This window comes from Lycorma delicatula, chromosome 4 (assembly GCF_047948215.1).
Source record: "Lycorma delicatula isolate Av1 chromosome 4, ASM4794821v1, whole genome shotgun sequence".
NCBI lineage: Eukaryota > Metazoa > Arthropoda > Insecta > Hemiptera > Fulgoridae > Lycorma > Lycorma delicatula.
Window position 1 is genome coordinate 47944500 of NC_134458.1, and position 27962 is coordinate 47972461.

A 27962-nucleotide genomic window follows, 5' to 3' on the forward strand; every position below is an offset into this window, starting at 1 on the left:
AACAAGGTTATATGATGCGTGTGAAATTTAGTAGTAAAACAATATTTTAAAACAGATTTGATTAGTGTTATCTAACAGCGTGAGAGACTTTTTGAAGTAATCTTGTTATGTTCATTTAAAATTTTATAGTTTTTATGAACAAAAGCACAAAGGTAAAAATCATCTTTTTATGTTTTCGTAGTAATATCACAATTACAATAATTGCCTTATGCTTAATTGCTGAAATGCAGTTTTAAAAGTTTACGTTATGGATTTATTGTATAATTTAATATAATGACTAAATAATGCTTTTTGGCATTTAATGTCTTATTACCATTGTTTAAATTGTTGTATTGCATTTTCTGTCCTGAATTTGGAATAGGGGAAACTTATCGAGAGGGAGAAAAAAAGTTCAAGAAAATGTTTGGATATTACACTGTTAGCACCATATCTTTATCTTAATATTTTTGCCACATTTTAAAAACCTATCCCTATTCTGAAATTTATTTTTTAGTGAAAAATAGCAAATTTTTTTTTCATATCGAAAATTAGATTGCTTGATGTAAGAACATTTTTTAAATTCTATTCTTTTTAAATACTGCTATTCTATTATAGCAGTATTTAGGAGATATGTTAATTAATTTTGAAACTGTAATGAAAAATGTTAATGACCTCATTTTTGGTTTCAGTTGGAGCCCAAAATTTTATGCATAAAAATATTTGTTTTGCAATGCCCTTTAAAATTATGTGTTTAACACTACTCTTTCTATTTAAAAATTTTGATTTGCCCCTAATGATTGGGGTAGAGTGGCCTCCAGAAAAAAAATAGTTTTGAGAAAGGAGTATTTGTTGTTTAATTTTTATATGTTTAACTGTTAAAACGTTATTTAAGGGTTGTCATACTTTGTAACATGCAGTATCATGTAATGGTTTACTTGATAATAATATATACCATGTTTAATTATAATTATAATCATCTGTGCCTTATAAGTCTTATCACTTTTAATTGTTAGAGACCTATTATTTATTCTATACTCTGATGTTTGGGAATTATTTATTATATATTGATACATTAAGGTAGATTGGATCTATCATATTTTTTTAAAAAGTCATATTAAATATTAAGCAAAATTCTATTTTCAACAAAAATTGCCTATAATACATTTTAATATAATTTGTATTATCTATATTACCATAGATAACATTACTGTACAATTTACTGATAAAAACAATCTACTGATGGTGTGGGTTCTGCATATATACATTATGTACTTTTGGATTAGTATAATAATAGTAATGTTACTTGTTTTATTTATTTACATTAGGAGATGTTTGAAAAACTACATTTCAGGCATTATATTAGTCACAGAAAGGCATTTAATTTTTGGTAGGTCTAATTTCCCTTCCCCTTGTTATATTTTTTATATCCTACAACCATTTCTTGTATATTATTTTAGTTGTCTTAACCTTGGTCAAACTTTTTCCGATTTTTTACTATATCCACACAAACTGTATTTTGGCAATAGAAGGCTTTTTCCATGTTCCAAAAATCATTTTAATTTTTTTCTGAATCGTTTCTGTTTTTCCAGTTCAGCTTCTTCTTTAATGATCTAAGATATTGTCATTTGTTAATATTAGCCCTACAAATTGGTTAGGTGTAGAAGCTGCCTCCTTTAGGAACTTCCCTGATTTAGTTTACTCTAATTCCTCTCTTTATGATATTAATTCCTGAGTTGTCCGAGATAGAAAACAATCATCAGGTTGTGACAGTTAATTCCACCTCCAAATTTATATGTTCATTTTTCCAATTTACTGCTAGGATTGGCTATGCAACCTTCCACTCGGTTGCTTCCATAGCCTGAATATCTTTTGTAGAATAAATGTTGAAGTGAGAGAATTCTGTTGCATGCACTCATATATATGATGTAGATTTTGACCATCAATGTGCATATTCACACTCATTCACCTGGATCTAAGCTTTCTTGGTTAAGTTCCCAGGATTGTTTTAACAGCTCAAGTATGAATAAATAAAGGAAAAAAGTTTAAAGTAGTGCTTAAAATTGTTCAGTATCTTACTACCATTGAGCTGTTGAGACTTGAATGTACTGTATTAATTTTTTCCTAAAACCAATTATGGTATTTAAGTAATCTTACATTTTTGTTTTTTAACCAAGTCACAGAAAACTGATAATTAATATTTAAGCTTGACAGAGATTGAACAATTTCAATATGTATATTTGATGGAAAGGAGAGTTTATATTTAAACTGCTAATACTCCTGAATCCCTTGACTAGAAGACTTAAACTGTTGACATAGTCAAAAGATTTGTGAGAATATTTTATCTGAAATCTGATTTATTTATGTTCTAACCCAGTTGTAGTGCATAGTCTTAAAGCTTATAAGTTATATCAAAAGTGAACAAAAATTGTGCTCTTTTCTTTTTGAATAGCTGACAGAACCCAAAGAAATTTTATTATGTTTCCTACATGGTTAAATTCAATAAAGGAGAATCCTTAAAATAAATCGCGTATCAAAATGTTTATGAACTTATAAAAATGAGGTATGTCTATGTGAATAAACTAGTCTTTTTGTTATTTGTTGTACATGGTATAGGCAGTGCTATCAGGATAGCTACTTTTAGCATAATTACTTTTGTTTAAAATAAGAAAAATGTGAGCTGATATATATATTTGACTAAAACTATTTCCATAAGTGAATAAAAACTGTTATTTGGTCTGTATGTGTGATATTTATTGACATTATTTTTTTACCTGTTTAGGGACATGGAGTCTTCAGAATACCAGCCAACATTTGGTTTAGAAGAATTGAATTTTGCTGAAGCAGGGTTTGATGATTCTGATGATGATGATGTACATCCTCTAGAACCAAAGTATAATGAAAGTGGAAAATCTATTAAAACTTGCCTTAAAAAATCTGAATCTCAACATGTTAGCAGTTTTTATGGAGAAGATCATTCAAAATCAAGGACTTGGAAGTCAAGAGTGCCTCTTAACAATAACAGCAGTAGTCAGGGGGATTTTAATCAGAAACAAAAGCAGCTGTTAGGACACTCAAAACAAATAATAAAACAGTCAACAATTAAAGAATTTGGAATGCCAGAAGATTCTTTTGAACCAATTTTTGGTTTAAGGATGATGTTAGTACAAATTAAAGAGTTTACTTAGTTTGGGAATGACATTTGTATTCAATCAATTATCATATTAATATTATTAAAGTCCTTGGGTTAGAAGCTAGTTTTACCTCTTATCATATTCATTCTGTAAACTGTTTTTCATTTCTTAGCTTGCTTATGAACAATAAAGTAGTTTAATCATGGAGAAATTCAGTTTCCAAATTCAGTTTTAAGATTTCTGGGTTTCTATTTTCATGAGTGGTTTTTGAAGAAAAAAAAACTGTTTCCTCTGTGAATGGCGTTGTGTATGCTAGCTTGCTAGCTATTGATAAGAAATGATTTTTGTTAAAAAATTTTATGTCTGTTAGGAGACTGTCTCTCCTCATCTGTTGGCTGTACTGCTGTACTTCAAACTTATCTGTTCTAAGTAAAGAAAAAAAAAATGTTTGATTAAATTATTAAAATATATTTACTATGTTATTATAATAACAGTACTTTATAATATATAGTTTATCAGGAAAAATTCATCTTATTGGGGGAAATCTCATTTGAGTATCAATTCTTTTTTTGATTTTATGACAAAAAATGAATGTTCTTTATTATTTATTGAGTAACAGCCAATATAAGATATTGTTAAGTTCAAAAATATCCCAAAACTATGTTAATAAATTAAACATTCATTTATTTGTATACATTTAATATTTGTTAGAAATCTGGTCAGTAACAGAAAAGATGACTTGAGTTTCATCTTATACACTTGTCATCTGTTAATTTTTTGTATACAATGTTTTTTGTCTATTTTTTATTCTTAATTATTTTAAATTCTTGAATTTCTTGTTTTCTGATAGAAATTTATAATCTTTTAAGATTTTTTGTCTGTCTTTTTAGTTTGAACATTAAAGGTTGGATGTTGTTAACATATATGAAATATATGCAAATGAACTTGCTGTTTATTGTAAGATCTAAGATCTATTTTAAACACGTGGTGGAAAATGTAAATATATGGGTAGAGAAACTGAAAAAGATCATGGAACTTAGTATTAATAAAACAAAATTTTTGTTTGGCAAAAGAAGATAAGGCATGTAATACCTGAGTTTCCAGCAAGAAGTCTGTGTGCTATTCATAAAGTCATGGTTTAGACAAAATTTTGACTGGAAAAAAGATTTGAAAAAACACAAGAGTGACAGTTTACATTTTGATTTTTCTGCCTATTCCCACTTAATGCTGCGAGTTATATGTGCTGTATAAGATACAGAAGAGCAAATTGAAGACATAGGAGATATCTATTCTGCAATAAGTTCTTTTCAAAAGCAGTAGGCACTAATTGAGAAACTTTAAGATTAGTTCTGAAAATGCCTTCTATGAAGAAGAATACAGTCAATTCCTGATTATCCACGATAATAACGGGGAAGATCTTCCTGGATAATCCATAATCATTGCAAAATAATAGTTGATTCAAAAACAATATTTAATGAAGTAATATGTGTTAAAATAATATTGTACCTAATATTAAAGTAATATTGTACCTAATATTGTACTGCAGTTCAGTATTTACATGTGCTAAGGTAAGTGTTAAGGTATAACAGTAAATAATAAAATAAACTGCAGTACACTACATTATACTGTTACATACCTGGTAAAAATAATATCCAGAATTTTATTCAAAATATGTGTTAACATATAATAAATTTTCACTATCACTGATACTGTGTGTAAATAAATTGTACATACAGTACTGTATGTACTGCATAATGCCTTAACAAACGCTTATTAAAACTGAACTAGCTAACGAGAAAAAAATCTATAGACATTAAAAAAATTAATAAATTGTGCATTTTATTCTTTCAAATTTTTTTGTAATAAGATGCAATTGATTGTTATTTTAGTGACTGAAAACACTTTATTTTAATTGAATTTCATAGTTTACGTAGGTAATAATAATATTACTGCACATTGAACTGTCATCCTATCATATTCACTATGAACTATAGTACAGCATTATCATATTCAAAATGAGCACACATTCAAGTAGCAAATGAATGAAGGAGTAAAACTTATCATAAAACAATGAAAACCTTAACATTTTTAACTTCTTTTTAAGTTTTTAAAACTATTTTGTCTGAGAGGCATCGTGGTTAAACTGTTTGTAGATAATCGGGAGTTGACTATATCCAGAAAATCCACTTGAAATAGTTGGTTGGGACATGTAATCAGAAAGGATGTTAGACAATATAAAAAGTAGCATAGGAATCTAGACTTCCAGGGTGATGGTTATAAGGGAACGATGAAGTTCAGTTGAACGATGAAGTTGGACAGATGCTCTAGTCCAACTAGTTCATTAGATGTTGTCCCTCAACGTTTAATAAATATCTAAAGATAAAAGTTCAAAAAAATAAAAGAGATTAATTTATATATAATTTTAACATCGTATACATTAAGTATGTATCATGAATTGATTACTAGGATTAATATTTATTTTATGTATCTTTATGTGAATTAGGCAGTACATAATTCTGTTTTGTAAATTCGTAATCCACAGTTATAAGAAACCAGTATTTTTTAGATTTATGGACTAAAGTTTTTGTTATATAAATGTGATAAATGAAAAATAGTTAAGAAAAATCACAATTAATTTTTAATTCTATAGCCACCATACTGTTTGTGTTGTCTGTTATGGTGAGCGTTAAAATGGCATTGTTGTGAGGTTTGTCAGTAATTTATACAGTTAAGGAGATTTTTGTAACTCTTTAAAAAAAGAATGTATATAGCTATATGTGTATGATAAAAATTCTTTTTACAGTAATCCCCTGATAACGCCGTCTTTTTTAAAAGAAAAACTGAATGGACGACCATTAATCCCATTCTCAAGATTGAAGAATCATGTTGAACATGGTGATCTATCTACTGACTGGATTATAGCTGGTGTAATAGTCAGCAAAACCAGTTCAAGAATTTCAAAAAAGGCTAGTTTTTCTCAATTTTTATATCTGTATTAAGTATTCAATTTCTGTTTTCTTTATGTTATGTTGTAAAGAATTTGGTGACAGCAGCTTTTGAGTGCTTTTATATTCTCTACTTATCCTATAAATTGCATTACTGTTTGTTTTTTTTTTTTTGTTCTACACACTGAATGATCTATCGCTAGAAGTGTATGGTTATGTTATATCACTCTTTATATTATCTTAAAAGCTATAAGCTCCTTTCTTATTTCATCACTCTACATTAGTTTGCCAATGTCAATTCTCAATGAGAGAAGTTATCTGTTATACAATAACAGCAGTTTTTATTGTTTGATTAGAATTATGTATAATTTTATTTCTTTTATTCATTATTTACATGGTTTATTATTTTTATGAAGTTCTTCTCTTAGGTTAAAAGGAGAAAGTGTTCCTAGTTTTGTATTTATCAAAATTTATTATTTATGTTTATTTAGAAATAAAGGTACATGGTTGTATCACACTATTAATTGGTTGTATCTTAGCACCACGCCTAAATCAGTAAAACTTCACCCCAGGCCAGACATTTTTTATTTATTTATTAAGACCATTATGTGTGCATCAAAATTATACACGTGGCCGTTCTGACATTGCTAAAAATGTATCAGATTGATACACATGGCGCTAAAAGTGTTAAATAAACAGCAAATATCTATATGTATAGCAGAGCTGTTCTAGCAAAGTGCTTTTTCCTCTACTTACAGCCGTACATCTACTCCCCTCTGCAAGCACCTTGCTATAACTGCTCGGCTATACATATATATTAAAATTTTATTAAATAAACCAGCTGCTACAGAATATTGAGATGACATATCTTACTTTAATTTTTAGATCTTTATTGTGCAATAATGGAATTATTCAGTCATGACTGAGGATGCGGGATCCCGCAAAAGTACTTTCATGAAAAATTAAGGTAAGATTAGTGTTATGTCAATATTCTGTACTAGGTGGTTTATTTAACAGAATCTAAATATAATTTAACAGTACAGTGGATCATCGTCCTCTTGTTTCATTGTAAGCCTATTATTTATAGTTACTTCTTTTTCCATAAAATAAACCAGTGAGAGGCTTTTCTGGTTCCAGAAAATGCTTCCCACCACTATTAATTTTCTGATTTTTCTTGACTTTTCAGTTCTAAATGATTGCCTAAATTATGCCCTTCTTGATTTATTTTTATGTTTAATTTTATGATAAATCATTTGTATTACTGCGAAGTAATAAATTACAGTGGTTAAAAATTTTATCACCCTTGATTATCTAAGTCAAAAATGTCTAGACTTTCTCATTTTTTCTTTTTTATCATCTTAGATAGTAGTAGAGGATCCTATCTGGCACAAGGTTTTTATGCACAAGATGTTCAATGAATATTTCATGTACGAAAGTTCTTGAAATCTGAAGAAATAAGCTATATAATCCATCAACAGTGAATTGTCTATCCTTTTAAATTTCATTATTGATATTTTGCTTCGGCTGTAGTCACAAGAGATGGTTATCTGGAATTATCTCTGTTCATTATTTGATATCTTCCATTTTTAATCATCCTTCATTTTATCACAGTTATTCATAATTTTATCCCTATACATTTCCTTATTTTTTTATAAATTTAAAACATTTGTACAATTTGAACTTCTCTTGGATTTAAGAACTGGATCATGCTTAAAATTTACACGTAGCAGGATTTTCATATTTTTTCTTGTACCTTAAATAGTCAGAAAATGGTATAAATATATGTACTTATTCATGAAACTTTGTCCAGACTGAGCTTAACACAGAAAACTCATTTACTTTGTGGTGTTAATTTAATTGTTGTAAGTCACCTGCTGAATGTTCATTTTCTGAGTGACTCAAAATTATCATTATTCTCTCTTAATTTTATAAATGTTTAGTACAGAAATAATTTTTCTTTTTAAGGAATTAATTGCTAAGTTCATTTATATGGTATTATCCTTATTCTAGGGATCAAATTTCTGTCTTTGGAAGATAAGTGATCTTAAATTAGGTTTGAAAATGGCCTCATTGTTTCTGTTTGGTTCTGCACATACAGCACTCTGGAAGAGGAATGTGGGGACTGCAATTGCTGTACTGAATCCATCTGTCTTGGAATCTAAGTACTTTTACTTTTTTTTTCTTTCTTTTTTTTATCAAACTATGTTAACATGTTTATGTATATTTATTTTTTAACATTATGGTGGATATTTGTAATTAAATCTATTAATAACAACACATCACTGAAGTAGTATAATAAATTGTTTATTTTTTATGTCGCTTAATACAACACTGATTTCAAGGGTATCCTCATAATCAGCTGTTTAAACAATGAAAATGCTGTAGTAAGTGAAGTAAGTGATACAAAGTTATTTTAACATTCTGTTTTGGAGGTTGATGTTATTGTTAATAGTTTATGTACATGTGGTTTTTTTTTATTTAGTAAAGCCAGTTCTAGAGACCTCATAGATTTATTTAGTGAAAAATATTTAAAACAAATCATGAAACTTTTTAACTATCATTATTTACATAAGGAAATGAATTCACAGATTGAATATTATACTTTATTAGTTTTAAATTTATAAATCATCTTTTAAAATAGTTTCTTTTTCATTGTTTTGTACCATCGGGAAGTTTTTATATTAATCTCTAACCTCAGTTAAATTGGAATCTTTTGAGATCTTTTATTTATGTTTTTGTTGTGAACATCATACTTATTTCTTGTGCTATGATCGTAGACATTGTCTTTGAGGCTAGGGATTCTGAGTAATATATTACCATGGATTCAAAGGTAAACCTAATGATTAGAAAATCTGTCTATGTGAATATTTGTATAATATTTTGAATAAGTTTAATATGATATTTTTTTAATAAAAACTTGATTAGAATGCAGTTGTCCTCACAATAAAATTCTGTTCGTATTGAGTAGTTAAGCGTTATAACCAAAACTGAATGGGATGAAAAATATACTATCAATCTTTGCATAAATTTTTGTTTTAAATGTTAATAAATTATGATATCTATTAACAGGTATTTTAACTTTGTATCTACTATTAATAATTAATAACACTGAGTGTAGTATAAAGTAAATAAGGTGAATTGAATTATGGCTAAAGTTAATAATACAAGGTCTGTAAATAAACTAATGAGACTGGCTCAGAAAAACCTTTTATTTACAATCCAATTGTACATGGACTCTTATCACCTTCAAAATAGTTACCTTGGGAAGCCATGCATTGCTTCAAACGGTTTTCTCACTCTTCGTAGCAGTGTTGGAACTCAGAAACCAGAATGTCCTTCAGATGGTTGGTTACATTTTTATTTATATTTTCTACTGTTCCAAAATGGTGTTCTCTGAGATGATTTTTTAAAGTCAAGAACAGGAAAAAGTAGCAGTGGCTCAATTCAGGTGAATAAGGTGGTTGAGGAACTACAGAAATGTTTTTCTTTGCCAAAACTCATTAATTGAGAGTGCAGTATGACAAGGTGCATTGTCATGATGCAGTATCCAGTTGTGATGGTTGGTCTCACGCGGGCAACTCTTTTCCACAATCTTTTGAGAATTTCTTGGTAAAAATATTGATTTACAGTCTGTCCTGTAGGCAGTCATTCTGACAGTTAACTGCTGTTCGTACTGTATCAAGTCTCTGATTCGTTCAACATTGTCGTCACTTTTTGATGTTAACAATCTTCCAGAACATGGATTGTCCGCATCTGATTCCCATCCTGAAAATGTTTTAAACCACCTAAAAACTTGGGTTCATGACAGAGCGTCATCTACATACGCCCTTTTCAGTTTTTAAAACGTTTCAGTAGCATTCTTACAGAGTTTAACACAAAAATTTATTGCACAATATTGCTCATAATTAGTATCTTTCGTTTTTGTAATGCACAACAATAACTCGTTTCATGAAAAGTTTGTTTACATCTCATGTGGCAACAATAGACTAAAAATATTAATACCTATTATAAATCAGCTGTTAATATAACCATATGTTTACTAGTAACTTTACAGTGTTGTTACTTTGGCTGCCAAAAAAAAAACTAGTCTCATTACTTTATTTATAGACCTCGTACCTTTAATTATGAACTTTCATCTGTTGTTTTGTAGGATACTTTAATGTTGTGTGTTTAGTGTTGTAGTATACTTTAGTGTATGTTGTTATGTACAAAAGCTAATGTCTTTAGCGCCATTAGGAGGTGCCAAATTTTACCTAATGGGCACCTCAACCACTAGTTTGACTTATTATGCCCCTTGGATGGTAAACAAGAGTCCCTGGACAGTCCCTCTGGTAAAGTTGGCATCTGAGTGATACACCATAATGCTGCTTCCTTGCCAACCAGTAGAAGGTGCTGCAGTTTTCATTTATTTACTCAAGAAAGAAGGGATAATGGATAAGGAAAAGAGGAAGTAAGAGAAAGGAGATCCAAATTTTAGTTCTCTGTCAATCTCCTCACGGTTAACGTTTGATTTTTAAAATTCATGCTATTAGAATATTTGAGAGATAGGTGTGTTCCTCATTTCCTTTTGTTTTATTCAGATTTCTCATTTTTTCTGCCTAGTATTGGAGCAAAAATGCTGCTGTTACATAGTTACATGTTGATATGAGCATGAGGTTTATAAATGAAGGAAGAGTTTTGTTGAGCAAAAAAACTAGGAAAGGTTGGAATATAACCCAGAAACAAAACATGGGACTCAGAAAACTGGATGTCCCACACAAAACTAAAAAGCAATAAGCAAAAATAATACAGCTAATGTTATGTCACTCACAGGCCAGTGTAAAGTACTTCTAGGTTTCGTGACAAATAAAGACGTTGTGTTCATGTCCTTCTCTTTACATTCAATTCGATGAAGTATTAATTGTTTTTATTTATTGTTAATTCTAGTATTGTAAATTAGTATCAAAGTAAGTAATAATTTTCTCACAATAATAGACCTAATAATTATGGCACAAAATTACAACTTCAATTTTATCCCATAATTCGACTATTTATTAACCTATTTAAAAAAAAAGAAAGTTATGTTGTTCAAAATAAAAGGCTTAATATTTTAGCAAATAACATAAATTTTGATAAACTAATATTTATGGAGATATAACAGATTGAAAAATGAACATGGCTGCCGTTTTGTAATTTGTAAATATATTTAAGTGCTGATTTTTTGCTAATTTTAAAACTTTATTTCTAAGATGCTTACCAAATATTAATGTGATTCATCTATTCGAAGCTGAGATTGTTGCTGAATGGATTTGACTGCACATGGCGCTTTATAACCTTGGTAGTAGCCTGGGGAAGGGCTCTTGTCGTCATTTGACTTAGACAGCTCATTGTAATTTATAACCTTGTGGTAGCCCTGAAAAGAACCGTTTTTGTCGCTGTTGGGTCCAGAAGATGATCTCTGGTGAAGTCGGGTAGTTGCGGCTCATCCATTGAAATCAGACTGGGCTTTCCCTCAACGACAGTTGGGCCCCTCTACAGCGTGGCAGTGGTGACCCCCAGAGCCTTGCAATGTCAATTGTCTTTCACAGGCGCCATCGAGTGGTTCTTCCTGAGTGATCCCATGCTGAGCTGGGTTTTGCTGCTGAGTTCGCTGTCCAGGGCGATTGAAGCCCAGCGAGCTGGAGCAGGAGGGTAGTGTCCATGTCCAACGGCTCCCTCAGCAGGGATATTGGCGTACGCCGGGGGTCCCATGTTGAGGCGGCTAGGAAACTTCTTCTGTGTTCTTAGAACTATGCAGTCATTTGCGCAGCGGGTGTGATGCTTGTATCAGTGCCTACATATACTGTGCTCCCGCTGACATCTGAGCTGCTACCTTTGTCGTCTGCTGATATTAAGTTAGGCATATATGTGGTAACAAGATATAACTTATGTAAAAATAACAAAGTGGTGGACAAGGGGAGAAAGAATGAGAAATTACCATTTTTCCTAAGGATATTTTTTATTTAGTTTTACAAGTAGAATCAGAAAAAGTATAGCCAGCCCACCATTTTAGAAACACCCTGATATGTATTTATTGTAGGTATTTTTTTATAGATCTTTTATTGTAGGTTTTTTTAGATCTTTTTTTATTTAATATTTTTCCTGGGCAATAATAACCTTAAAGTGAAGAGATTGTATAGATTTGAATGACCTTAGGAAACTGCATGATCCTAGGATAAAGAAGTAGAGCTTAGCCTTAGAGTACATAAATTATCAGTTCCTTTTTTAAAAAATGGTACACAGCTTGTTATTTTCTGAATTTATTCATATATACTTTATAAAGTAATCCTGAGAATTTGACAGTAGTTAATAAGGAAAATATAGCCAATTTTTGGTTCATTTTTCGGCTGTCCTTTAAAATTATGGGCACATTAATTCTCATACCAGTTATATAGTGAGCAAAGTATAGTGAAATGTGTTAATTATTTATTGTGAATTTACATGTATGCAAGTGAAAATATTTTAGTTGAACCTAAAATTTACACTTCATTTATTTATTTTTGGTTAGTGATGTAATTTTATATGTTTTCAGAAAAGAAAGCAATGACGAAGCTGTGTTATCTGTTAACAATCCTGATCAAGTAATGGTATGTGGACAGTCAAAAGATTTTGGTTTTTGCAAAGGCCGGTGAGCATTAAAATTATAATGTTAATCCTTAGATTCTAAGACTCTCTTGCGGGTGGGTATGTGGGTACATTAAGTCAGATATCTTTCATTTATTTGGTATATAAAAAAATGATTAATGATTATGACCTGGCTCAGTTTTAACTCTTCGTATTTAGCTGAGTATGAGTTAGTTTAGAGAGTAGATAATCTTAATACTGGAAATTTGAGAAGTTTCTGCAATAGTATTAAACCCTTTCATGATTTACTAACATAGTCAGTGAGTCTATAAGTTAACCCCTTTTTGTAAGGTTTTTCATTACTGAAAATCATGTAAATTAAAAGGTTAATTTATTAGTTTTGATACCTAATTAATTTTCAGATTTATACCTTATTATATTTATTCTTTGCTAAAGAAATAAATTATTTTAATAAAGAATTGCAAATTTAAAATAAAAAATCTGTTAACATATCCTTTTAATTGTATTATTTTCTCAGTTCTGTTTAGGATTATTTAATTTTATTTCTGTTTATGATGTTTTAATTAAGCACTTGTCCTTTTCTAGAAAATATTTGCGTGATTTAGAAAAGTAAGTGATAACACATTAATGACCATCATCCGTGTTAAATGTGTACAAACCAGCACTGCTTTTAGAAATAAGGCACAATTGTCTTTATTCAGTTATTTGTTATTGTAAATCTATTTTAATTTCTGCACAGAAAAAGTCACTATGTTATCACAGAAAAATAGATGTATCATAAAAAAAAGCAGTAATAGTTATAATAATTTATTAAAATATATAAAATAATTCTACAGTTATATGTTCAGGTACTACACTGTACTACAATATAGTTATTATTTGTTTGCTAGTTTATTTGTTCTTGGACCTGTTAGTGAATTATTTTTCTTCACTGTATGGCCAAAAAACAATAAATAAAACAAAACAATAAATAACCATAAAAAAAAAAAAAAAACAATAAATAGCCTTAAATATTGTTGAAAAATATCATTTGTCAGTTGATCTAATTTCTTAGACTTTTCATATTGATATTGAAATGCTGCAGTAATACTTCTCTTCCTCAGTGAATGTTATTCCCTTCATGAGGTTAGGTATTGCAAAATTGGAAAATTAATTCACCTAACTATAAATATTATTTTTTTAAGTACAGCACATTTTTTTATAGTAACCACATCTTGCTATTGGCCATGAAACCTGTGTTTAATGATTAGTATGTAAATGTGGGTTAGAAAATGCTTTTGTTTCCAATTATATATATATATTTTTTCTAATGTTAATTTCAATTCAATTTTTTTTAGGAAAAAGAATGGAGAAAATTGTACTGTATTTGTTAATAAAAGCAGTTGTGAATTTTGTGTATTTCATGTTCAAAAAGAATATAAAAAATTTTCTCATGGTCGTTCAGATCTTCAATCACCAACAGGTGGTGGATTGCAAAAGCTGAAAAATAAAGTTTTAGGAAAAAATGAGGTATTATACTTACATTCATTAATCAGGTTTAATTATTAATGAGGAGGAAGTAGAGTTAATAATTAGAAAATGCTAATTTTTCATTCTTTAGTCAAGAGATAGGTAATCCATTCAACCTAGTGTCCACTCTCAATGACAAAATCTCATTGCAGGGAAGCAGAATATGTTCAAATGTGCGAATGTGGTTTGGGGAAATTTCATGGAAATTTTTACCAGTTATGAAAAATAGAAATCACAATGTTAATATCAACTGATGTATTCACATCATTTTTACAATTATTAACTAGAATAATTGATCTTTTAACAAGTTTTGAAAAAAAACATTCATCCTATTGAGTACTAGGCATAATAAGAACAAAGGTAGCGATGTCATTTCTGGTGATTGATGACTCATAGACTCAAATCGTAACAGGAAAGGGACGCATTACTGATATAAGATGCATTGTGGTCACCAGTGTGCGTGTGTGAGTGCGTCTCGTCTCCTCTATACTGCACTATTCGTTTAGTTGCTTTCGGGTAGGCAATATTGTTCCTTTGTTTTTATTAGTTGGCCAGCTACAAGTGTATTGTTTGCTTTTAATAGTGAAGTAGTTAAGTGACTTTTAATTGTGTTAAGTGATATATACAATATACAGTGTAGCAAGTATAAAATATCAAAATTGTACATTAATTAACTATGTCAACATTTAAAAGTAAGCAAGTCGTAAACTGTATGTTTTGTGACTGGCACAGCAGATGCAATAAACTTGGAAATCATTTTGTAAATAAACACCCAAATGAAAAACCAAGAACTAAAGATCAAGCTAGTATCTCTGAATTTTTAAAAGGAAAAACTCGTGACTGTGATGTAATAAGTAGCAATGAACCTTTAAACAAACAAATAAAACTTGATGAATCACAATCACTTTGTACAGAATTGGACTTATCTTGTGGGAAAAACAATGCTGATGTTGGCGATAATGTGTCTATCTCTAACAGTCCAACTATTTATCCTAATGTTTTTGAACAGTTATCAACTATAAATCAGGCAACATCTGGACTTGATAAAAAAGTTGATGAACTGTTAAAACTGAATCAAGTTAAAACTATTGAAATAGGCCCGTCTAGTTCACTTGTCCAAGCCAACACTCCAATTGAGATAAATGAAGAATTTGAAGCAAAACTCAAATTAACTAGGATGAGCAAATTGCCATGTGAGTATATCACCATGTGGCACTTCACACAAGGGTGATGTTCTTGTACAAAAACTTGAATGTGCTATCAAGAATTTTAATATTAAAATAAAAGAACAGTTAAATGGCATGGCTTTTGATGGACAATATTTTGACCTAGGTGTAGATAAAAAGTTGGTCCTACTTTGTGATGGGGTTGACCATGACTTTTCCTCCCTATGTGTGACTTAGCACGTAGATTAGAATATACTTTAAATAACGTTCTCAAAGACAACACTTCTTCTTGGTTTAACAGTTAAGCTCAAACAGTAGGAAATGTAATGAAAAATTACGACTGGGGAATTGGCTATGAGGAATTAATTACATTAGCAGATGAACTACACGTGAGTTTTTTAAACCCTAAATCATTCCAACAAACCCATTTTGTTCAGAGTGAATTAAGAGTTTACAGAACATTTCAAAGAGATTTCAGAATATTTTTCATTGCTTTGAAAAAAAAAAGCGAACTAAATGCATCCAGAAAGGCAAAAACACTGAAGCTAAAAATTATTTAGTAGAGCTTATAAAATTCTCTAAACCTGAATTCATTTACCAGCTAATTGGGACAATTGATAGTTTAGAAATAGTGACAAAATTGCTGCACCACACAAAATGTAAACATTTGTATCAGGACAGTTTTTGATTATTACATTTCAATGAAAAACCACTGAAGAAAATGGAAATTGAAATGAAAAGTGCAAAATTAAGTGAGGAGAATTTCCATCTTTTTTTAAGGAGCTTGAAAGCTTAAATAAGAATGTTTACTACCTGATGAAGTTCTAGAGAGATCAAGCCGTTGAAAAACTCAGAAACAAATTCATGATGGAGAAGAAATCTATTCAAATGAAAAACCTTCATAAGTTGTAGAAAAAAGTAGAAAACCTTTGTGTAGCACTGTCAAATCGGCTTAAAATGAAAATTAGTGAGCCTCCTACTATAGCAAATATGAGAATGTTTTAATAGCAAGTTCCTAAGAGTAGCAGAAGAAACAGATGCAAACACACTTGAATCTTTATCTATTTTAAAAAATTGAATCAATAAAAATCTAGGGTGCAGCTTTGAAGTTAAAGTTCTATTTTTACAGCTAAAAATGATGAGCAATCTTGCAAACTTACATTTTTTCAAAAAAATACTTGATTTTTCAAATGAGGCCAGAAAATCCTTAATTGAGCAAGACAATAGGGTGATCAAAGAAATATTTACCAACACTGAAGTTAATGCTGAAATCTCAAAAACAATTTTCCTCCTTGAAAACTGCTTAAAAATCTGTAGTGAGGCGGTATGTGAATCTGTTGGATCAGTCATTAGCAACAATCTACACAACTAAAATGTAAAATTTGACATTATTTCAAGAAGTATTCATTTCATGAAATGGTCCTCCCATTCATCATGCATCACACCTTTTAAAAAGATCTTTGGACAGACACTAATGGTGGTAAATACCATTTAAGAGATTTTCCTTAACTAATCATATAAAAATATTCAAAACATCAAAAGTCATTGACAGTCTCCACAAAGATAAAGGAAGGTTGCCTTTTCTTAATGACTTGAACTGATCATCACTACACTCATTATAGATGAAGTCTTTATGGACTATTGTTAATTTTATCATAATATTAAAACATTTTTCATTACCGTACCTTTAATAAAGTAGTTATTGACAATTTTTTATTAGCCCTACAATATTTATGTATGTTCTAAAAAATAAAACAGGATAAATTTCAGCACCTGAGAGGTAAATATTTAGATAATAGATAAATATAAATTTCAGAGTAAATATTTAGAGGAGTTATGATAGATCTTTCGCAAAGCAACTCGTACGGTTTTTGTAAAAGCTTACTAATTTTTGGATAGATATTGGAAATGAGATCTTCCATTGTATGCACAACAGTATCAATGTTTTCATAGACAGAAGTGCAACCATCATTGTGAGGAAGAGTCCCATTTCCAATGTTTAGTTGCTGTAAGTAAGGGAAAGTTAGCATCATCACCCCCAACATGAAATCTTATATTAGATCTTAAGTTAATAGTGAGGACAAATTTCCATAAGGGTGATGATTTAAGGCATGCCTAAACATCAGCAAAAAATGTTAAATTTAAAATTAAAAAAAAAAATAAAATAAAATTTTTAAATTAAAAAAAAATTTTTTAATTTAAAAAAAAATTTCTTATAGATGATTGTGGCCAGCCATTACATACAGTACTGTCTTAAATTGACTGAGAACTTTTTTTTTATAAGAAAAATTTTGATGTTATTAAGAATGTTTAATATTTCATTTTTGATTGCGTATTTTACACATTATATGTGATAATTTTAATATCTTAATGTGTAATTTTAAAGTTTTAATTTTTTGATCAACTGACAATGAGGGAAATTCCTTGAAAGCGTTTTTGATGTACAAATGAAGAAGTAATAATAAGGTAAGAGATATTATTAGATTCTGGACTGTGGTGGATTGTTGAGATTTACTTTTAGTCTTTAATATTATATATATATATATATATATATATATATATGTTTTGTACAAATCAAAAATCATTATTGTTGAGGAAATTTTAGAATAAAATATAACAGATCCAATTTGAAGCTAACTTTCTTATTGTGATTGTTTTTATTGCATAGTTAAGTACATGTTCACTTTCCATTTAATCACCTTGATACATTCTATTTAATTATCATTTTTACTTCATGTTTTGTGTATTCATTTAGTAATTTCTAATTGCCTTTTGTTTCATGTGCCATTTTAAAAATGTTAAGTATGTTGCAAACATTTGTTTATAACAGTTTCAATTTTATAATGAAGTTGCCTGTTAATTTACTGTTCATATGGAATTAATCCTCATTTTCTTTGTTGTGATGGATATCTGGTTCACTGCTGAAGTGTTCTTCCTTGAATAGTGCCAGATGCTAGATTAATAAGATAATGGTTTATACAGGGAGGATGAGCTTTATATTCAAATTAAATTATCTTATTTTTTTTATTTTAGGTATTTTATGGTGGCCAAAGTTTTACTGCCGTTAAGCCAGTTAAAGCTGTTAAATCAAAAAAAAGTTTAGCGAAAGATAAAAAAACTTTAATGAATCTATTTGGCTATATGAATGAGGGATTAGTAAAGACTAGTCCTCCATCTAGTAGTAATGTAACTTCCAGTGGTAAGGTGGATTTAAAATACTCTCGGATTCAAAAGATTAAAGATGCTGAAAGACTGAAAATGTTATGTGGGAATGATGAGTAAGTTTTTGTGGGGAGTATACTTTTTTTTAAACAAAAGTCTTGTTAATAATTTTAGAAGAGTAGCAATATTGTATTACTATTCGATAAAGTGCTAGTAAGAAAAACTGCCTGCTGTTCATTTACTGTGTAAAAAAATCTAATTGATTTTAACAAAGCATCTTATCTTTCTGTGAAAGATAATCTAGGCTATATCAAATTTAAAATTTTATTTGTGTGCTCTATACTAGTTTTGGGATTATATTTATAATCCTAAAAAATGTATTCATGTATTCTATGAAAAGTTCACTTAAAATAAAGGCCATGAAATTTTATAATTTTTTTCTTAATTTTTTATAAAATTAAGAGCAATGGTCACACTAAACTCTCGATGAGTTATTAACTGCCATTTTCTAGCTCTGGATGCATAGTTTTAACAATAAACCTAGTTAGTCTGATAAAGTTTAGCAAATGGCTTTTGATTTAAGACATATGTAGGGAATGATGTTGAGGGGATTTATCTCTTAGGTTTTCATACTTAACCGGCAAGTAGATTTAGTATATACATGCAGTAAACTTTCTCGGATTCTTATGCTGAGGAAGTAAAAAAAAATTTCATGTTGAATCTCTTTGTGCAGTCTTCTTTGACCTGTTTATGTCATTTGATTTACAGCCTGTACATATTGGGGAGCATTTCTTGTATAAAAAGATAGTAAGGATTATTCTTGATAGTCATCAAAGAGAACATTCTTTGAAAAGCTGAACATTATGGCTGTATGTAGTAAACCTATATATTTTTAGTTCTTGTGCTGTATAAAAAGTAGTATAAGTTATTACAATCAGCAGCTATATGATCATTTCTCAAGAGAGAGGCACATCTAAATTTGCTTTTCACACAATTAGTTACATAAAATAAAATCCTTGTATAATAGCAGTGTATTCTTGTAATAAAATTCCAGTAGTGGCTATAGTTGTTTCAGAGTATATGAAAGGAAAGTGAGTAAAAGGTTGCTGCGAAATACTTTCAATTGCCACTACCTACTACTTTTAATACTTTCACTGCCACTATCTGGACTATGGTGTTTATACTGCTGATAGGACAACTTTACTACTGATGAAATACAATTTTATGTAAAAAAAAGAAATTCTCTCAAAAGTTTCAGAAATTTTATACAAACAACTGGGACTGATCCATATTATAAAATTTCATACTAACAGGTTCATATTTTTTGTATTCTATAAAAATATCACTTTATTCCTCTGCTGAGTTATAGCAGTAAAGTTTATTTCACACTAACTTACATCATAAATCTTTCACTGTCACAAGGAACAATGCCTTCCAAAATACAAAATGCCAAACGTTACCATAAATACAAACAGGGTGATGGAACAAAACAAGAAAATTACTGACCAATGTCTCCTGCCCACCTTCTCTAAAGTTATTTTGAATAGACTGCTGGACCACTTAAAAAGCAACACTCTTCTTCCTCAAAAACAACGGATTTATGGCAGGATGTTCAACAGGAACTGCTGTCATAAGTTTAATAGAACACCTTATTCAGGTCTGTGAAGCTGGGGAAACAGCTGTGCAATATTTTTAGACTACAGTAACGCCTTTGACAACATTTGCCATGACAAGCTCCTTGCCAAGTTAAAAAAACTTGGGAATAAAGAGCAAAGCTGCAGACTGGTATATACTATATTAAGGGGTAGTATACCTCTACACAAGAAGTAGAGGTCAGAAAAATAAAAAAATGGAGCAGAACACACTACAAAATCAAATAAAATATCTTTAAAAAGAAATGTTCCTCAGGGATCAGTTTTGTACTTAATATATGTCAGTGACTTTCCAACTACTTAAATAACTATTTAGCATTGTATGTTCACTGATGACACTGCACTGGTACTGAAAAATAAAATCACTAAAGAACTGGAAATCAGGTCCTTCATAGCCATGAATATGGCCCAGCAGTATTCTGAAGCAAATTATTTTGTACTAAATAAACTTAAAAGCCAAAAACTAATCTTGGGAAGGAAGAAGGATGAGGTGACGCATCTACTTGACATACAAAAAGTAGAGAAAGCAAAATACCTTTATGTGATAATTGATGAGGTCGTGTGGACTGCTCATATTGAACAATTGTGTGGGAAACTGAGCTCATCCCTCTTATGTATTAAGAAGGCTAAAAATCTGCACCATCAGCATAGAAAGAATCACCTACTTCTCACTTTTTGAATCACACCTCAGGTGTGGGATAGCTCCTCTAAAACAAACCTACAAAGAATCACCTACTTCTCACTTTTTGAATCACACCTCAGGTGTGGGATAGCTCCTCTAAAACAAACCTACAAAGAATCTTAGTGCTACAAAAATGAGCAGTCCTCATTTTAATAGGACTAGCCCCTCTCATATCATGTCGTGAAGCATTTAAACAAGGGATCTTAACCATAGCATCACTTTATAGAATGAGTGTACACTATATGCAAAACAAGATCTTAGAGGAGCTGGCATTCATAATTACAATACAAGATCACCAAACAACATTGCTCTCCCAATACACAGACTAAAACTTTGAGAAACAACCAATGTACATTGGCATGAAGTACCTAAAATATCTTACCACTTGGTGAAGAGCAGACTGTAAAAGTGAAAACAAAAATAAGAAATTGTTTTCTTTAACACCTTTTTACACAGTTGACGAATTTGAAAACTGGAGAACTACTGTTCATGTAATTTGAAGAACTAACCATCAATTGTCATGTATGAAGCTTTTGTATAACACCTTAATTTATTGTATCAATATGATGCAATAACTATTCTCAAAGAATATTTTAATAGAAATAAAAATAAAGTAGTGTGTTTAACACATGGTTTTATAATAAAAAGGGTTTCATTAATTTGTTACTTTACACTACCAGTCCTGGTTTTTCTTGTGGTTGTGATTCATATAGGTACCTAAGATACAAGAGGGTACCAGTTAAACTGAAGGTGTCACTAATAAAGCTGAATGTTACCTACACTTCAGTAGACTTTCCATGTTATAAATATTTGTCTTTGAAGAAAGCAGCAGGAAATCGTTTACAGTGGTTATGTTTGTGAGAGTGACCTGTAATTCATGTCATAGGTTTATGACCTTATATTTTGAACTTATTAAATAAGTTTAATTTTATTAATTTAAAAATACTTATTATTTTACTATTTTTGTGTTGTTTTCTTTTTTCAGAACTTTTATACCTAAAAACAAAGAAATGGTTCAACTCAGAATAAAAAGTGATAGTATAAAACCTGAAGTGAGTAAGAGTAAGACTGTTTTGAAGGAACATAATAAAATAAATGTTTCAAAAAAAGATTCTGAAAAATCTGATTCTTTGAAAGAACTAAATGAATTCAGTGCTGAAAAGCAAAATACCAGTACTTTTAAAATGGATAAAAATGATTTAAATTCATCAAAAAATTATAACAATGAAGATAGCTTTTTGAATGAAGAAACTAATAGACAAACAGACAGTACACCTTGTGAAAGTAAACAATGTAAAAATAATACTAGTTCAATTAATTCATTAAATAAACAAACAAATGTTGACTATAAGTCTCAAGGAAGTAGTTGTACTATAACAAGTAGTTCAGGATTTTCAAGGAAATCATTGGGCGAGTACTTTAAAACTCCTAATCCAAAACCTACCATGATAGATTCAGTATTATTAGAAAAACCATCGATCTCACCTAGTCTTTTAAATAAACTACCTAAAAAAAGTGACAATACCAAAAATAGAAGTCAGTCCATAAACAATAACGATGTAGTTTCTGAGAAATCGAGTAGTGGATTTGAAAGCAGATATTTAACAAAGTCCTCTGAAGCTCCTGGTTCATTAACACTGGACCATTTGGGAAAATCTGGTGAAAAGCAGCTGATTGATTTACCTATTGTGATAACTCGACGTGATAGAGAATTAGCTAAGGTAAGAATGATTTTTTGTTTATTCCTTAATTTATAAAATTCCAAATATAAATAGGTCATGTAAAAAACGCACTGTCAGCTGGCTTGTTGCAATCATGTTAAATGAAACAGCCAAGAGAGACACTCAAGAACTGTTTACAAAAATCAACTAATTTTCTCTAATTGTGTAATTAATGTAACCAATTCTTTCTGGTTCTAGATTTTAGTCCTTTTTTACATAGTTTTTGATCATTTCTTAAATCTGTTAAGGAATAATAATAGTAATATTAAGATGAACAAAAATGCTGTATAAGCTATCCCACACATAAGCCGAAATTCATCCACTAAATTATTTGCTTATACGCACTGAGATTTATTATTATTTCTCCTTCCCATTATCCAATTGTTATTGAGTTGGGTTGCAAATCAAAAATCTTCACTTTCTGTGTCCTTCCATCATACTGCCTTGAATACCTTCTCCATCTGTGTTCTCTTTACAGGTTTTCTTTCACACAGTCAAATCATCCTTGTCTTAATCTTTTACCAGGTTTTTCCTGTTATTTGTGTAAATTAAAAATTTCTTTCTGTACTCTTCCACTTGATTATTTATAAGTGCCCACCTAAGACCATAAGTGCTCTATAAGACCACCTTATTCTGCTCTATTTAATTCTTTCCTGTAGTGGTCTACATTCTAGGTCTTTCCTTACTGCAGCATTTTTTACCTAATCTGTTCTCATCTTTTGTTGAAAAACTTGATCTTGCTGCTATCTTTTCTTCTTGTATTCAAGCAAGACTCTGAACCATATGTTAGAATAGGTGGGCATAGTAACTCATGAATATTGTTTGTTTACATTTCATTAATAGTTCTTTATCATATATTATATATCATACTTCTTATGCTTTGACAAAATCACACTCTGACATCTACATCAACTATTAATTGCATAGATCTCTTGAAATAGATGTAATAATCATTTTGACTGAACATGTCTATCCTATACTTAAACTGATGCTTCCATTCATTAATTAAAAATTAGAACTGAAATTCAAACTTGTTCTAAGAAATTTTTTTTAATTACAATATTTGTCAATATTTTTTTGTCACAATATTTAAGTACAACACGCAAAATTCTTTCAAGAATCATCCTCAACAGCATCGGTTCACAACTCGAGAAAGAACTGGGACAATACCAGGGAGGTTTCAGATCCTGAAGGAGCTGTCCAAACCAGATCATGAGTCTCAAGCTAATAATGGATTACAACAGGAAAAGAAACAGAGACATGGTGATAACATTTGTAGATTTCAAGAAAGCTTATGACTGCATCCATAGATAATCCCTACTAAAAATTCTAAGACACCTGGGACAACTATTATGTCCTTTCTGTCCTCTCAGATGTTTCTATGACCTGTGTCCTGAACCTGAGTCTTGCATCAATCCAGAGGCCGAGATACGTGATTACCAGCCTCATAACTACCCTCCTGCCTTCTAACATAAATGTTAATATCCTCCTTTGGCAGTTGTTATTGCTACGGCTTCAGTTTTATCCGGGGCCAGCATCAGTCTGACCCCGGCCATCTAACTTTGTATTGCAGAGTATGAATTACAAACCCTATAGACTGCCTCTCGTTGTGTGTCAGCACTGATCACCAAGGCTAGATCATTGCATATCCATATAACTTCACGTTCCTAGGAAGAGGAATCTGGAAGACGCCGTTGTAGGCAAGATTCCAAAGAGTCGTTCCTTGGACTGACACCTCTGGAACTCCTCTGAAGAGCCTCCATTTAACCATTCTCCACCTGGCAAACAAGACGATACCCCAAGAGGAACAACTGCACCATCCGGACCAGGTACAAAGGGACCTCAAAACTCTCAGGTGAGCTCATTATTGGGATGTGAGAAATACTGCTAAAAGAATTTCTCACATCCCAAGAGGAAGTAACAGAGAACCTTAACCTCCTCCATCGGCCTGTAGTTCCTCTTTGTGGGGGAAGAGCCTCTCTATGATGTGCTGTACTTCCTGCGCATCCTTTGTAACAGGGGCTTTAGGTCTTAGCACCCGTTTAACCAAAAGCCTGCAGGGCTTTCCTCACGGGTCAGAGCCAACTTTTGAAATTAAATTCCTCCAGGCCCTCCTCTTTGACTCTTGTATTCATCTTGCAAGATCTTTCTTGCACTCCCTGTATTGTGCAGCATATATCGCTCTCAGGGAGTGAAGGTACTCCCTTGTCATCTGCCTTCATGCTTTATGACATTCTTCCCTTTTTTATCACTATTTCTTGGGTCTACCAGTAAATGGGTAGGTGACCCCGCCTACCGTATTGTCACGGGAGTCCTAATCAGGTGCTCTCAACATCACACCATACCTGACCAAAGTCTGGTATAGCTTGTGTAGCATAACTATTACGAAAATTATTTTTTGTTTTTAAGAATATATTTTAGTTATTAGTTGTATAATTTTTTTTTTTATGCCTATTTATAATATGTTTACTGTTTTTACCCTTGTTTACTATATTTTACGGTAATGTTTCAATTATATTTGTTACAGAAAAATGCACTGAAATTTGTAAAAAAATTTGGTCCCATCCAGAAGGTTGATCCAAACAATACTAAAAGAACAAATACCAAGACTGGGAAAAAAAGATCAATAAGTGAACTTAACAAATTAGTTGAAGGTATTTTTATTATTGTTTAACTTATCTTGTAGAAGTCTGCAAGATTTATTTTAGTCTTAATAGAGCAACAATTCTAACAAATGAAAAAAATAGATTATTTGTAAAGTTATAAAAATGTTTCCCATGAAAATGATATAGCTGGCAGTATATATTAAATGCCCTGAAGATGCATCAGCACAGACATCAATTCCAATTTCTTATTCAGTTTATCCATATGAATGGAGGTTTTAGTTTTCTTTCTAGAGAGAAAACTTTTAGTTTTCTCTCCCTTCTCAGAAAAACTTATAGGAGCATTTTAGTTAACATTAATAAGGGAAGGGGGTTTTAGAAGCATTTTATTCTGGAAATTAAACTTTTTAGATAAAGCAGAATTTGTGGTGTCTTTTTCTTGCCCCATAGTGGTTACCAACCTTCTCTTGATGAGAGATAAAATTGCTGGTGTAATATATTTTTTATTCTTTAGTATGTGCTTTATAATAGCTATTTTACATTTATGATGTCACACTCCATAGGACATATTTTAAAGTAAATACTGTGCTTGGTATAGTGATAATTTGTACCATAAAACTAAGTTATTACTGTAGTGGCAACTTTTCATCATGGAAAATTCCAGAAGTGATTTATCAATATTGAGGTTTACTGGTAGCCTACATTGGTGATGTTTTTGGGTCTAAAGTTATGACTTTTTTTTGGTACATAACAGTGTGATTTTGTAAACCAATTATCTTAAATTATTAAAATTAATATATGGTGATTGATGGTCATTAATTTTTTTTTGTAACTGTTTAAAAATGTATAAATAAAAACATCTGGTTGCTAAACTAAAACTGGCATCTATTTCAAAAAATTATGCAATAATTCAGCAATTGGTATGTGATGTGGATCATACGACAGAATGAGTAATTGCCAGTGAATATTTTTTTTGTTTTTAACAATGAAGAAAGAAAGATTATCTCATTATTCTATAATTTGCAAGTCAAAACAGTATTTTTAATCAGAGAATTAAATTTCTGTTTGTATTTAATTTTTTTGCAGATAAAAAAGATAATACAGAAAATGAAGAGCAGCAATCTGTACTGTCTGAAAGATTTGTAGAATTGATGAATAAATCATCAAAGCATGATGATCTTTTACAAGAAGCTGATAATACATTTATGGATGAATATTTTCAAAAAATGAGTAAAAAAGAAGATATGGAAGAGAAAATGCTTACAACATATAAGATTCCTTGTAAAGCAGTAAAATGCCTCAAGGTGATATAAAATACCTTCATTAAAGTGTGTGTGTGTATGTGTGTGTGTGTTTATATTACTGTAATAGTTTAATACTTACATATTGCTGCTTTTTGAGTGCAATTTATTAATTTTTAGTTTTATTGATTAATCAGTGTAGAGAAATAAAAATAATTTACTAAAATAAATTTTTTTATTTTGTTCTTTTCAGTGTAAATATACTTGGTTCTCAGCATCTGATCTGTGTAAAGAAGAAGGTCATCCGATTAAAGTCATAAATTCATTGAAACGCTTCTTCAAATGTAATGACTGTGGCAATCGAACTGTTTCTCTTGAAGTTATACCTCTTATTAATTGCAAACAGTGTGGTAAAGCAAACTGGAAAAGAGCTCCTATGTTATCAGTATGTATTTTCTTTTATTTAATTATTTTTACATACTTCTATTATTTTTTAAAAATAACTTTATCTTTATTAGTTTATTAGTAGTTATGTGTCATTCTTTGCAGAAAACGTCATGTGTCATGACGTCAAAATGTCAAATGTCATGATGTCAAATGTCAAAATGTCATAAGTTGTTTATTAGTGGTTTGTTTTTGCAAGTCTAGGTTACATTTTTGTTTCATAATTGTGTGTTAAAACTTACTGCTGTTGGAAATTTCATTGAAATTAATATGTTAATTTATTTTTCCAGGAAAGGAAAACCTTAGCTAATATGAATCAGCTTAGTATACGAGGAGGTGAACAAAAATTTATTAATTCTGTTGAGACAAATGGCAGTCTAAACTTATTAGTTCCTGATCAATTTGATGAAGTAAAACTTTCCTAATTACTGGTAGTATTCTGTTTTAAAATGAAAAGATATGTATTTGTTAAATGTAATTTGAAAATCTACTTTATTTTTTCTATAGCTATTTTTCCCCCTGCAATTATTTTTTAAAGAACTTTTTTTATGTTTTGGCTTTATAATTTCTTTAATTCCTTATCCTGTAACTTGCGCCTACTTTTGTTACATTTTTGTATAACTGTATTGTTTTGTTATTTTTTATATTTTGTATATGTAACTATTTATTTTTTCCTTTATTATTTGTTAAATAACTATGTTATTGTGAATTACAATTTCATTAGCTTCTTATGATTGTATACAGTGATAAACACATTCAATACTGTTGAATTCTATAGAGTATAGAGCACACTTTGAGTTTAATTCTCAAAGTGATATTGATATCAATATTCTTGTATACAGTGTTGTTTTTTTTTATTTTGTGATTGAAGTAATTTATTTTCCCCTTCCTTATATTTATATACAATGTTCAACATATTCAATACTGATGAACTCTGTAAGTATAGAGCATGCTTTGAGTTAAGCTCTCAAAATGATATTGACATCAATAGAGTACATCGGTAAGCAAGAATTGGCAAGGTAGTGTGCTTAAGAAAACATACTATTTGTAATACACTGTGTAGATATTTTACCATTAAAAAAAATTAATCTTTATTGCCACACAGGAGACTTACTTTAATGATT

General features: G+C 30.2%; 1 protein-coding gene across 1 annotated transcript; it reads left to right on the top strand.

Moving 5' to 3' along the window:
- Nucleotides 1–27959, top strand: LOC142323354 (protein MCM10 homolog). Its single transcript, XM_075362868.1, has 12 exons — nucleotides 1–152; nucleotides 2759–3136; nucleotides 5914–6076; nucleotides 8066–8217; nucleotides 12606–12701; nucleotides 13996–14167; nucleotides 18367–18611; nucleotides 21815–22550; nucleotides 25078–25204; nucleotides 26240–26457; nucleotides 26648–26839; nucleotides 27129–27959. Exons 2-12 carry the CDS (start codon nucleotides 2763–2765, stop codon nucleotides 27261–27263), a joined length of 2610 nt encoding a protein of 869 aa, XP_075218983.1. The 5' UTR covers nucleotides 1–152; nucleotides 2759–2762; the 3' UTR covers nucleotides 27264–27959.
- Nucleotides 27960–27962: the final 3 nt, after the last annotated feature.

What these genes read in the sequence shown, in the direction of transcription:
- LOC142323354 (XM_075362868.1), top strand. Translation starts at nt 2,763, where the DNA reads ATGGAGTCTTCAGAATACCAGCCAACATTTGGTTTAGAAGAATTGAAT. An exon ending in ATTTTTGGTTTAAGGATGAT is followed by an intron (nt 3,137 to 5,913) that starts GTTAGTACAAAT and finishes TTCTTTTTACAG; the next exon opens with TAATCCCCTGATAACGCCGT. An exon ending in AAGCAGTAAAATGCCTCAAG is followed by an intron (nt 26,458 to 26,647) that starts GTGATATAAAAT and finishes TGTTCTTTTCAG; the next exon opens with TGTAAATATACTTGGTTCTC.